General features: G+C 40.1%; 1 protein-coding gene across 1 annotated transcript in view; it reads right to left on the bottom strand.

Annotated features, from left to right (window-relative positions):
- The window catches only part of EML6 (EMAP like 6), a 253,531-nt gene that overhangs the window by 104,421 nt on the left and 134,850 nt on the right, over window positions 1-14,260 (bottom strand). The window contains exons 9-11 of the mRNA XM_023190182.3: window positions 12,240-12,452; window positions 6,097-6,264; window positions 1,946-2,052 (exon numbers count right to left, since the gene is read on the bottom strand). Coding sequence (XP_023045950.2) covers window positions 1,946-2,052; window positions 6,097-6,264; window positions 12,240-12,452 — 488 coding nt within the window. The remainder of the gene's footprint in view (window positions 1-1,945; window positions 2,053-6,096; window positions 6,265-12,239; window positions 12,453-14,260) is intronic.

The following is a 14,260-nucleotide window of genomic DNA, read 5'->3' as shown; positions in this document are numbered from 1 at the left end:
TCATAACCTCTGTTGGCCTCAAATTCTCATCTGTAAAATTGAGTTAAAAAATCCCTGTTCAGGAATAACTCAGGAATACTGTGAATAGAAATCATATATCGGTGTAAGCACTGGAAAGTGAAATGTCAGGAAGAATATACAGGCTGAGTATTCCTTATTTGAAACGTCTGGGATCAGAAGTGTTTCGGATTTCGGATTTTCTCAGATCTTGGAATATTTGCATTATTCTTACTGGTTGAGCATTCCAAATCCAAAACCAAAATACAAAATGGTCCAATGCACGTTGCCTTTGAGCATCATACTGGTACTTACGAAGTTTTGGATTTTGGAGAATTCAGATTTTCACATTAAGGATATTCAAACTGTTTAAGTTGTAGGCATGAATTTTAAGTCTATCTTTTCATTCTTTTATTTATTTTCCTTAGAGACAGGGTCTTGCTCTATTGCCTAGACTGGAGTACAGTGGCATAATCAGGGCTCACTGTAGCCCTCAAACTCCTGGGCTCAGGCAATCCTCCCACCTCAGCTTCCTGAGTAGCTAGGACTATAGGTACACACCCAGTCTCTTTTTTAAAAAATAGATACAGAGACCATGTTAACTAGGCTGGTCTCAAGCTCCTGGCCTCAAGTGATGCTCCCACCTCATCCTCCCAAAGCACCGGCATTACAGGAATGAGCCACTGTGCCTGGTCCCTTTTCTTTCTTCTATTGGCATCATTTTATTAAACACTTTCCAATTAAAGATTTCTTTTCCTAAATTTTGTATTGTGTTTACATTTTATTGTCTCCTGATACCAGAGTATAATATTGTTTAGTGTTTGCATAATATTTCCACATTAATAATTCCCTTTCAGGCAAGATCGACTACGTTCAGGGTTGTACGGCCACAGACAATAATCTCTTTTCAAGTCCTTTTTAGTAGTCATATTGCATAATACAATGTGTCAATACACAGTTAAGATGATTTCATCATGGGGTTGACCCAAACCATTAGACTGTCTTGCTATGAACGCAATTTTTCAAACCCTGAATCAATGAGTGACAGTTATGGGCTGCAAACTATTTCAATTTAGTGCTTACATAGAGGCAAACCAGGTAGTGCATAGAGTGTGCACTTTGGAGAGAAGCCTAGATAAGCATTGTTACCCTAATACTACAAGCAAAGTGGACATGGGCAAGTTACTTAACTTCTTTCAATACATGGTACCTGCCATAGGCCTATATCCTAAATCTCTATTGACAACACTGACAGTTGATGTATCTGAAATTTGAAGTCTTATTGATTCCACATTCATGTACAGAATCTGCTTCGCATATCTTTGTTACGTGACAAGGAAGAAAAAGAGAAGCCCCATGGTTATTGCCGTAACAAGGTGGTATGTGTTCAGATTCCTCTGAGGGATTGCTTTAACGCTCACTGTTTAGCGCTAAAATGATATGTTAACTTCCAAAAAAAAATTGAAGTCAACTGATCAGCTTTCCTACTAGAGGTAATTTCTGACTGGAGAGATTAATACACATTTTATTTGAGCTTTTACTTTAAGTAGATAATTACTTTGATTAAATGGAAATGGTTGCAGGAGTTAATAGAAAAACTGGGCTAACAAGCTCACATGCAAACCACCATGCCTCAAGGGTATCCATCCTTGTAAAGAAAACACATGCTTTCGTAATCTGCCAAGAAAGTGAAAAAAGACCTATAGCTTACTTGCACATTTTTCTTCCAAAAAATATTTCAAAGTTTTAGGTGCTGGGGAGGCAAAGAGCCCAAATACCATTTTGAAACTTTGGGTTTAACCTGCACTTCAAGGCACAAAGTAGACTATTTTTCTTGTTTTTGCCTTAATTTTCTTTGTCTAAGAGCCAGTCATTTTTAGTGCTATGTCCAAATCCAATGAGATCCCCTTCTGGGGTTACAAATTTTCATTGCTCCCTGCTTACTGACCTGGCGATCATAATTGATTTGAGTTTCTTGCTCAATATCAGAGTCCAATTCGGGCACATCAGATAAATCTGAATCGGATTCTTCACTGTAGGAATCAGTTCCACCTTCTGCAGAGGTACAACCCATAAGAAACAAGCAAAAATTCTGAGACTCTGAGCAGTTGAAATTATCTATAATGTTTTTCCTTTTATCCCAGCAAAGTGAATAAAAACTATACCACAGTTTTCATTCAATATGAATTGTTAAAACATCTTTCTTTCATCTTTTGGTTTACTTCAGCCCACCCTTCACTCCTTTCAGGAACATTAACAGACTAGGCCAACTTCCTTCCCCACACCACTCACCAGGCAAACTAAACTAATTTATACTTTTTCTGAGACAGGGTCTGTCTCCCAGGCTGGAGGGTAGTGGCACAATCTCAGCTCACTACAGCCTCCTCCTCTGGGGCTCAGGCAATCCTCCCACCTCAGTCTCCTGGCAGCTGGGACTACAGAGGTACATACCACCATGCCCAGTTAATTTTTAAATTTTATTTGTAGGGACAGGGTTTCACCATGTTGCACAGGTTGGTCATTTACACATTTCTATTACATAGTAGATACCTGGGTTTTAAGCTTTGTTTTGTAAAATGGGCAGGTTTTAAAAAGGGAAAGGCTGGAGCAAAAATAAATCCAACCATTTACTTCAATACAGATCCTCTTTAGCCTTTTAACCAAGCCCACCAAGTGCTGGTAATTGTCATGGCCCAAACCACCACAGAACTCTTGTCGACATTTATCCAAATAATGTTTCATTTTACCACCTGCTCATCCATCCCTGTTGACGTAAGAGTGGATATAAATGAAAAGACCACATACATGTCCACTGAATTGGAACACATAGGCCCCAACCGTGAACCATTCCTTCAGCCCCATTTTGAAGGCCACTTCCATTTCAAAGGTTACCCTGTCCCCCTGCAGCCTGACTGAGCAGACCCACCACCTGTTACAATTATCCTAAGGAAGCTGAAATGTATCCTCTCCTGTTATCCCCAAAGGTTAATTCTTCACGTAAACCTTAGACCTTCAACTTGCATTTGGGAAATTTGCTGATGGTTTTATAGAGGTTTCCTTATGCGTGATGATTCTCTTTTCCCTTACTACTTTCAAAGCTCTGCCTTTATCTTTTGATAATTTAAGATGTTTCTTGGGGGTGCATCTTTTTGGATTCATCTTACTTGGTGTCCTTTAGTGCTTCCTAGATTTGGCTTATTTTCTTTCCTAGGTATGGGATTTTTCCTGCTGTTATTTCTTTGAACATGTTTTCTGCCCATTTCTCTCTCTTCTCTTTTTGGCATGTTGGTAACACATAAGTTGTTGGACCACCATACGTCTCTAAGCTATCTTTACTCTTTTTCTCTTTGTTTCTCAGATTGGATGGTTTCCAGCAATCTGTCTTTAAGTTCACTGTTCCTTTCTTCTGCTTAATCTAGTCTGCTGTTGAACCTCTCTATTGAATTTTTCAGTTCAGTTGCAGTACTCTTCGGAGAAAGTTTTTTTGAGATGGAGTCATGTTCTGTCACCCAGGATGGAGTGCGGTAGCGCAATCTTGGCTCATTGCAACTTTCACCTCCCGGGTTCAAGCAATTCTCATGCCACAGCCTCCCCTGTAGCTGGGATTACAGACGTGCGCCACCACACCCGACTAATTTTTGTATTTTTAGTAGAGATGGGGTGTTTCACCATGTTGGCCAGGCTGGTGTTCAAACTCCTGACCTCAAGTGATCCACCTGCCTCAGCCTCCCAAAGTGCTGGGATTACAGTCATAAGTCACCGCACCCAGACGACCCTCAGAGAAAGTATTTTAAAAGTACCAAAATTCATTGAGTACTTTTAAAAAAAACACCTTCTATCTGTAAAGTTCTCAATTTGTTCTAATATTGCTCTCTTGACCTCAGTGAGGGTCTTTATGACTATTATTTTGAATTCCCTGTTGGGAAAATCACATATCTCTACTTAACTGAGGTTGCTTTCTGGAGATGTCTTACTCATTTATCAGGAATTTAATTTCTTCATTGTCATTGATGCTATGTGTTGGTTTTGGTGAATTACATTAAAAAAAAAAAATACTACCTTTCCCTATCTCGTCAGTCTGACCTTGTATAGGAGAAGGATCTCACCAGTCTGACTGGCCGATGGTTTTAAGGTGCTTCTCAAATCTGTGTGTTTGTCCAGACTACTGTCTGTTTTGGTGGCCCCTAGAGCTTAAGATGTGCCATGTCCTGTTGGTACCACAAGACTGTAAAGGTGGAACACATCAGACTCTCTTGATATGTAGCTAGAAGGGTTGGAGGGTCGGCTATGTGTTTCAATTCCTTCTATCTCTTCACAGTGAAGCTGAGCACAGTCATTTACTGCTCACTTTTTCTGCACTAAGCCAGGTAGAGAATCTGTAACAAATGCCTGTACTCACATTTAGGCTGTATCCTCCAATCCTGGGGAGATAACTCCTGAAGTGGGCCCATTGTACCTCTACCTCTTCATTTTCTGTGGTTTAAGTCCACTCAGGAATGCGAAGCCCCGTCAATTTCCAGAGCTAGTTCATTAAGGAGACAGGTGGGAGCTATAGAAGGTGTGGCACTTGGTGTCTGACCAAACTTTTTCCAGAAAGTATGGGTAGGCTTAGATTGATCACTGGGGTGAGCCAGAGCAAAGGCTCATGGGCTGAGCTCTGGCTGCTGGAAGGCTATTATGTGCTTGCCCTGTTAGCTCCCTGATGGAAGTCATTAGATGGCAGGTCATCCATCAAGCAGCACTGGAAGTGTGTACTGTAAGCCCCTTCCGGAGAAAAAAACGGGAGTTGCACATTCCCAACTTGTTTCCGCACTGCTCCAAGGGGATGTAGCTCCTGGAAGTGTTTGTAAACCCATTTAAGACCACATCTTTGTTCTGTGATATAGGAAGACTAGAATATTCCTAGTCCCTTCTGCTCCCAGAGTTAACAGGTTTAGGATGGAGTCCTCTGGGAGGTAGCTGTAAAAGTTGGGCATTCAACGCATGGCATAAACCCCATCTGGGGAGAAATGAGGAGCTGCATTCTTAGAGCACCTTCTCGTCACTGCTCCTAAGGGAAAAAGACGCTGGAAGTGCCTACAAGTCCATATAAAACTGCTACTTTTCTCTACGGTCTAGATAGACACTCATATACTTCGTCCCCTCTGCTCCCAAAAGTGGGAGCTTTAGGATGCGGTTCCTCAAGTGGAAGCTATAAAAGTTGGGGAGCTCAATGTGTGGACAAACTCCTTCCAGAGGATATTATTAGACCTGGAGTTACTGCTGGGATGAGTCATGGGAGGAGGCTCAGAGGTAACAGCCTGTTTCTTAGGCTGCCAGCTGGCCTAATGTGTGTCTCCCCCTCTAACTCCCTGCTGCATATTGGTTAGAACCCAGGCCGCCAAGTAGCCTCCAGAAATGTGTCATAAACCACTTCTAGGTAGAAACTGGGCTGTGTTTTTTAAGCCCCTTGTCAGAACTGCTCCAGGGGATGAAGTCCCTGAAAGGTTTGAGCACTTGTGTCAAACCAAGGCTTCTTTCCCATGGTCTAGAGACTCCTAAATGTCTAACGCCCTCCACTCCCAGACTTGGTGAATTAAGAGCCAATCCATGGGGAACCTAGAGTTAGGACACTATGTGTGAGGTCCAAACCCTTCTCTGCACGGGAGAGGTTAGGTGGTGGGGATTCCTGTCCTGATTTCATGAAGCAGTGCTCAGCTTTTCCTACCTACCCGCTGTGGATGTTTTCTCAGTTGCCTGGCGGGTAGGAGTTTCTCAACTTGTATGACTTTCTCTCAGAGGGAACTGACCTGCGAATCAATGTGTATTTGGTGTCGGTGAGTGGAGGGAGCGTCAGGAGCTTCCTATTCTGACATTGCAGATGTCATGTTGCTGATGTCCTGCTCAACTTGCATTTGGTATAGCAACATCCTTCAAAGAAAATTATCCAACTGACCCATATTAATCTTTAAAGTTTTTTCTTTTCTTAAAATTTAAAGATGACAGGAATCAATTTTCCAAAATTGCTTAAGCTCCTTACCTATAGGATACATGTTAGATCATTCTTTGAAATGCTTATTGAAAAATAAAATGATGTTATGAAACTACTGCTGGGTTTACCTTGGGGTGCAGTTTCCAGCATGCCGTTGCTGACACCTTCTGGAATAAACCTCCACTGGAAAACTGAGTGATCAGCCCCTCCTGTGCTCAACACCCACTGAAAGTCATGGGACCAGCGGACGTTTGTGACATGTGCAGAATGGCCCACATACTTTCTAAATTTGGCTCCTGAAAGAATATTTTTTGAGAGGATTAGTTATGAAAAAGGAAGAGTTCATTAGTTTAAAACAACCCCCCTCCTGTTCATGTTAAGGAGTAAAACCTTTAAATGTATCTGAAAATGAGGTTCAGTCTTACATATTGTAACAAATAAGCAAATGCTTCAAAAGGTATCTCAATTATTCCAATATGCAGTAAGCTAAAAATAGGTCTTAAAATTTAAGCCCTGTGGCTAAAGGCACATCTGAACCTGTTCCAAATAATGCCTACTGCTTCACGGATTCTGAAAATAAATGATAGAGAACGAACATCTTACACATTCTTATTTAAATACAAGATAAAACAGGCCATCCTTTGCAACAGGGAAACAAAATAATTCTATGGAAATAAAATTACTGTTTAGAGTCATGTAGACATAGAGTTTCGAGAATCATTTTTCCCTCCTTAAATTAAATTGGTTGCTTTACTCAGTGAACACTAACCCCAGGTAGTGAGTACAATAGAAAAAGCTACTTGAAGTGATATTTGTGGTTGAACTACAGTAGTAAAGCCTTCAGCATATGCTCAGTACACAGCAGCATCAAGGCACTCGAGTAATAAGCAGGGTCCATCTTACATGCAGGCCTAGAACCCCAAAGTCCATAGGAGATTTCAGAAGGTCAAACACCCCAACTCCTCTTCAAAAACATTCTATTTCTTACAGTTTCTCAAATGAAATTCCTTTTATTAGGGTTGGGGGAGGCCATCTGTTCAACTACCACATGTTTAAATTTCAAATGTCCACTGGGGAGGCAATGATTTGTAAGGTGGTGAAAATTACTGCTACATGTCATGCTCATACATTTTTTGAGAGCATGCTCCGACCAGGTAAGCCCCATGATACTAGGGGCTCTCAGAAAAATTAGGAGAATTCTGCTGCAGAAGGCAAAGGAAGCATTGGGTCTCAAAAGCAAACTTGCCTACTTCAAAGAGTTACTGAAATCAGTTTGGTAATAAAGTCAAACTGGCTCCGACTAAGGTCAGTTGGAAATGTTGGCTGATGATTGAGTAATTGGGGAGCAGGGTATACCCTTCCCATCTCTCTCTAGATCTTAACGTGTTGGCCTCTTCTTTGCTTCCTTGACCTTTATACCTTCCTCACAGATCAATTAGCCTATCTCTTTGTAGAGGTTTAAAAATATGTCCACAAATTCTCTGATGTAAAATGAACAGAATATGGCAAAAGTGAAGGTAACATCTAAGAGGAGATTATAAAAGGTACTGCAGATTCTTCCCTGCTGTCTCTCTTGGATCTGTATATGCCATGTCATAAGCACGCTGGAGCAATCTATGGAGAGGCTCACGTAGCAGGAACTGAGGCCTCCTGCCAAGAGTCACATGAGTGAGCCATCTTGGAAGAAGTGAATCCTCTGGCCTTGGTCTAGCCTTCACATGACTGCAACCTCACGAGAGACCCTGAATTGGAATCACCCAGCTGTGTTTCTTGGGAATCCTTGACTCACAGAAACCATGATATAATAAGTGTTTGTGCATTTACACTTTTAAGTTTGGAGGATAACTGGTTATGCAGCAATAGATAATTAGCATAGCCTCTGTAGTCTGGAACTAGAATCTGCAAAAGCATTAGTGTCATTAATACTTAGGCCTTATCTCTGTGATCTTTTCTTTCTGCCCTCTCTCACCCTCACTCACTCTGCTCCGGGCACACTGGTCTCTTTGCTATTCCCCAAACATGCTAGGCATTCTCTGCTTCCAGGCCTTTGCCATTTCCTCTGTCTGAAGTGCTCTCTCCCTAGATATCTGAACGGCTGGATCCTTCATTCTCCTTCAGGTTCTAAGTCAAATAAAACCATAAGAGCAAGCCCCTCTTTGACCAACTTATTTAGAACACTACACTGCCCAACTCCAGCATTCTCTGCTCCCACTGTTTGCTTTATTTTTCTTCATAGCATTTCTCACGATCAAATTATGTTTATATTTTCTTGCATATTAACTGTGGACCTTCAGTAGAACAAAAGTTCCATGAGGGCAGGGATTTGTGCTTGTTTTCCTCACTGGCCTATCTCCATCCCCTAGAACAGCATTTAACAAACACTTCTTGAATAAATGAAAAGGCTTTCCTTGGGACACTGAATGACTCCACGAGACCTCCCTCTGTCCTCTGCACCACAGGAGGGCTCAGGCCTCAGCCCTCATCTCTTCTCTATCAACCTCCTCCCTTATGGCTTTAAAGTGCTGTAAATTTAACTGCCAAGTGCTCATCTCCGGTCCTGAAGTCTCCCTGGAGCACTGACAGCTCTATGCCATGTCCACCTGGATGCCCAATACGGACCCCTAACTTACAACAGGGAAAACAGACCGAGACGTTTCCCTTCCCCTTATGTGCACTCCCAAAGACAAACATCTTTTTTCTCATTTCCCCAGCTCTGTAAATGCTGCCACCACTCACCCCAATGCTCAAGTCTGAAACTTAGAAGTCATCCTTGCTTACTTTCTTTTCTTCTATTCTCATGTCCAATCCATCTGTAAGACTGTCAGCTCTGCCTTGAAACTGTTTCCTAAGCCTGACCACCTCTCTGTATCTCCTCCTAATACCTTTGTCTAAGCCACATCATCTCTACCTGGACTCTTGCAATAACTTCTCTACTTGAAACCTCCCTTTTCCTAACCATTCCACAAAATATCAAAACAGTCTCAAAAACTTAGATTGGTTATATCACTCCATGTAAAACCGTCCATAGTTTTTCACTGCACTTAGAAGATGACTCTGATTTCTAGTAGTGGCCAGGGGGCCCTTTACAACACAGCCCTGTCACCCTCTCCAATGTCACGGTACGCAATTCTTCCGCTTGTGCACTATGTTCTAGCCACACTGGCCTTCCTGTCCCTGCACTGCATTCAGCTTATCCATGACATATGGAAGGCCAGCACTGGCCCGTCCAAGATCCAAGATCCAAGATCCAAGATCTCCACAACTCAAGTCTTAACATTCAGGACACTCATCATGGGAGGTGGCTGTGCAAGCTGTCTATAAGCCATGTGTCATAAAATGTACAACACAAGTCCATTTGCTATGAGGAGACGGATACTTTCATGGGTTGCTGAGGTATAATGCAAAGGAGGAATGAATGGGTGCACCAGGTGGAACATGCAGAGCCTCTGAGTCTCCCCTTGGAGTAGGGGTGAGTACCAAGGCTATTAGGACATGGCAAATGTCAATGAGCAAGGCCTTGGATTTTACATCATTTCAGGGTCTGTGTGGTGATGGTCAAACAGGATATAGTCTAAGTGGTATCAGAGAAAGCTGTCAGTATTGATCCTAGTTATTTTCAGATGTGAAAACTGTCAAAATGAGAAAAACAAATTGGTTTGGCTATGTAAACATAATACCAGTAGCAGTCATTTTCATTAACTGCAGAACACTTATATCTAATTACTGTGCAACTGAATATTAAACACACATAATTGCAAACAAGTCAAATTAAGTTTTTTGGGAGTTTTTAAAAATCACAATGGAAAACAATAATGTTTGGTCATTTCCCACAACTGCTCATGGTCATCAGCACCTGCTCATATCTGGCTGTTTACAGGTTCAAAATGTACAGGGAATACTTGTCGCTTGTCACCTAAATTATAGACAGACATATCCCACCAACTGCTATTAGTCCCATCAACAATTCCCACTCTTTTATTCACTTCCCCACTAGTTTTGGCACAAAAAGGACACAAAAGCCTGAATGTCTCAGAGGCAAATTATAAAATTTATAAGCCATGTGTCATGAAAAGTAAAACACAAGTCCATTTGCTATGACGACATGGATACGTTTGTGGGTTGCGGAGGTGCGTTCTGCTACTCTCACCCACTGTCATCTGGCTGTCCATCTCTCCTCATGCATGCAGATGCCCTCTGTGTGCCATTATCCAAAGAGTTGTTTTTTATGTAATGGTGACTCATTTTGACAGCACTACTCACCCTCTCTTGGTTTGGATATGTGTCCTTGTTCAAACCTCATGTTGAATTATAATCCCCAGAATTGGAGGTGGGGCCTGGTATAAGGTAACTGGACTATGGGGGTGAATTTCTTATGAATGGGTTAGTATCATTCTCTTGGTGCTGTCCTCATAAAAGTGAACAAATTTTCACGAGATCTGGTTGTTTAAAAGCGTGGGGCACCTTCCTCTAGCTCCTGCTCTGGCCATATGATGTACCTTCTCCCCCTTACCTTCTGCTGTGATGGTAAGTTTCCTGAGGTGCCCCCAGATGCCAAGCAAATGCCAGCATCATGCTTCCTGTACAGCCTACAGAACCGTGAGCCAATTAAACCTCTTTTCTTTATAAATTACCTAGTCTCAGGTACTTCTTTACAGCAATGTAAGAATAAACTAACACAACACACCCTTTCTGTTCTAATAATAGATCCACATTTCCATTGCTATTTTCCAGACCCAAGCACACCTTACAAGACTTGGGATATATAGGATATCAATTCTCATTGAGTTATGTTTATTCCCAAGTTCTGACACTGGAGACCAGTAGTGTTGCCACTGACCCCAATGTTGTTTCCTCTCAATTCTGAATTCTCAGATAATTTCTTGGAGGCCTAACTTACCCCTTGCGAGTATACGACTCAATCTAACAAGATATGCCCTGTTACTCAAAGGGCTCTTGTGGGGAAAAAGAAGAGTATAAATTGCGCATGTTGAGGTAATTCTGTGCCTTGCGCATTTTAAATGGATGGTCATTTTGTGATGTTTCAGCGATGGTGTCGTCTTGCTATGCATTTTATGTTCCATTTGTACCATAATTGTCACTGCTTCAAAGCTGCCAGTTAGCTGAAAATGACTTTCTGATTGCATTTTTCAATGCCTTTCTGTGCTTAATCTAAAAATTGTTCAAGTGAAAGAGTTTTCAGGCAGTAGCATGTCCCTGTTGATTACTTTTCTGAGATTAGATTTTCAGGCACAGTTGAGGAGTCTCAGAAGAGCCTAAATATGGCTTTGCCTAAACTTGCAAAGGCAGAAGAGGTCATTACATGGTTAATTCATCACCTTCTACATAGCTTGAGTGTGCCACATAATTGAAGTCAAACAATTTTAACAAAACAAAACAACAACAAAACATGAAGGCAAAAGAGGGTTGCTTTGAATCAAACTTCTTTCAAAAATTTCACCAGTTATGTAAATCTAGTTTGCAAAATTATTGCTATGACGAGAGGATCATGAACTATTATCACCACAACAACCATGGTTAGATTTTAATTATGTCTGAAAGGATTTCCTTTGCTTTTCCATGTATAAGCACAATAGCTCTGAATCATAAAAGAATTTTAGTTACAACATTTTAACGGACTATATATAAACTATGAATATTTACATAAATATCATGTTTGAAATGTGAAACAAGGCTTAGAAATCACAATATAGTAAGAACTCTATTAGCAAATTCTGACTTAAATTTGCAAAACTGCATATCTTAGGATGTCAAAAGTAGAAGACATCAACAACACATTCTATCTAAAATTGTTTAAGAGTAAAAACGGGCAGGGCGTGGTGGCTCATGCCTATAATCCCAGCACTTTGGGAGGCCAAGGCAGGCGGATCATGAGGTCAGGAGATCGAGACCATCCTGGCTAACACAGTGAAACCCCGTCTCTACTAAACAATACAAAAAATTAGCCGGGTGTAGTGGTGAGCGCCTATAGTCCCAGCTACTTGGGAGGCTGAGGCAGGAGAATGGCGTGAACTCAGGAGGCGGAGGTTGCAGTGAGCCGAGAACGTGCCACTGCACTCCAGCCTGGGCGACAGAGCGAGACTCTGTCTCAAAAATAAAAAAAAATTAAAAAAATTTAAAAAAGGAGTAAATATGAATATACAAGATAAAATAAACAGTGTACTGGAATAGACACCAGGAAGATCAGCCTTAATTGTACTATATTCAATTTAGAGTAAATCTTTATGCAATGAAACATCTCTTTTGGCCTTACCTCTCTTGAGACAAGGAAATCTAAACAATTTAACAAGTCCAAAATCATCTCCGGACACCAACACTGAGCTGTTGTAATTCGCATCCACTGAGTTGATGTCAGTAACCTCAGTGTATTTAGGCCAAATTCCACTCACTTCAGGGCCTTTCACACATGTCCAGGAAGCCCAAGGAATTCCTTTAATTTCTTCTTTACTTGTTAAAGACTTCCCAGCTGAAAATAATCAATATTAACATTACATTTAAATAAAAAGCTTATTCTAATTTATTCATTTTTTATAAAGATCTGAAACTTTAAAAAACATTTGTAAATAAAGAAAACTACATATTCTAATCTCTTTATCCCATTTGTGATTTTTTCCTTTTTGCACGGTTTAAAGAAAGCCCATACTCAAAACTTAGACATAAAAAGAAAATGATGAAACATTCAGGTGATGCATCCCTAAATATCCTGACCTGATCGCTACACATTCTATGCATATCACAAAATTTCACATGTACCCATAATATACGAATGTATGAAAAAATTTAAAAAGAAAATGATTATCATACTAAATGTAATGTCTCAAGCTACTAATAATGACTTAATTACCTAGATACAGATGGTATTATGCTTTGTATTATTAATGAAAAGACTTTTATCATGTATTATCATGTTTAGTCACCAACGCTTTGCCAGGTTTTAAAAACTTAGCCAAAGTTCATCCTGAGCTTCTATTTTTCATAATTTAAGGATGCCCAGAAGTGATGCTTTAAAAATTCAGGCTCAGTAGATTAATGAAAAAAAATTAGTGAATATTATTTAAATTTATAAGTACTAGACACTGAAAATCTACAAGATTATGATGAAGTAAAATGTAATTCACTGCAGAAAATAATCCCAACCATTGTGCTGGGTATATTCCCAAATGCGGATGGCTCAGTATCCAGTTCCCACCAGAGCAGGTCAGGGATGTTCCCCAGAGGGCACGCAAAGGAGGAAACGAACATACATTTGGGAAAGTGTCTAGCTACACACAATTTTAAAACTCAAAATCAAAACAATTAAGCATATTACCTAATTTCTCTCTCAAAATAAATATTTTCAAAATAAAGAATCAGTGAGAATAAATGCCCTTATATAACACTGGTACATTATCAAACTGGCACCTTAAAATTCTGGACTGTAACACAGCATTACATAAAACTTCATTAAAGAGACAACAAAATAAAAATGTTTGTAGTTGGAACACAGTCTTTGATCTAGTGTTCTTGCCTTGGAGAATACAGTCCTAGGAAGTAACTCAGGAGAGGAAAATCCACCAGTACAAAGGCATTTGGAATTCCAACAACTGGACCAAAAAGAAACTAGAAATAAGCTCAAATACCCAATAATAGGAGAGCGATGAAGTAAATTATGATACCACCCCTGAACAGGATGGCATTTTGTAATTGCAAATGATAAACACGTGTTTAATACTTTTTCACATACAAAAAATATATAAAAAAGTAATATCAAGCAAAGAAAAACAAAGAAATATATACCTCAGCAATGGTGCATTGAAGAATTTGATAAGGCAGAGTCTTATTTATGACATTTATTTTGGTATTATACAAACTAAATGTTAATAAATGAGTATTATGTAAGTCAGATGAATCTCTTATAAAAGTTATGGTGGGGTCACAAAAATAGCATTTAAAAAATCCCAGTGGGCACATTTCACCAAATAACCAATAAGAGATTCCAATTATGAAGAACACAGATCTGGACTAAAACAATCAAAGTAAATAAGGACTATGATCCTCAAATCTTTGAACACTTAAATCTTGAAATGTTGTGTTGGAGTTCTAAGCTGATCTCAGAGTTTCTAATTCTCCCAGGGCCATTCCTCGTAAAGTTTCAATAGACTGTTCTTTTCTATTCTGGCAGAAACCAGTTTTCTTAATGATAATGTAGCCGACTATCCCTGGGTATCTGTGTTATGATGGGAGTATTATTGCCTGACAACAAGCTGAAACCCATGGATGATACCTCCAGTTCAT

The sequence above is a fragment of the Piliocolobus tephrosceles genome, chromosome 15 (assembly GCF_002776525.5).
Source record: "Piliocolobus tephrosceles isolate RC106 chromosome 15, ASM277652v3, whole genome shotgun sequence".
Classification (NCBI taxonomy): Eukaryota; Metazoa; Chordata; class Mammalia; order Primates; family Cercopithecidae; genus Piliocolobus; species Piliocolobus tephrosceles.
This window is presented reverse-complemented; position numbering and strand designations above follow the sequence as displayed.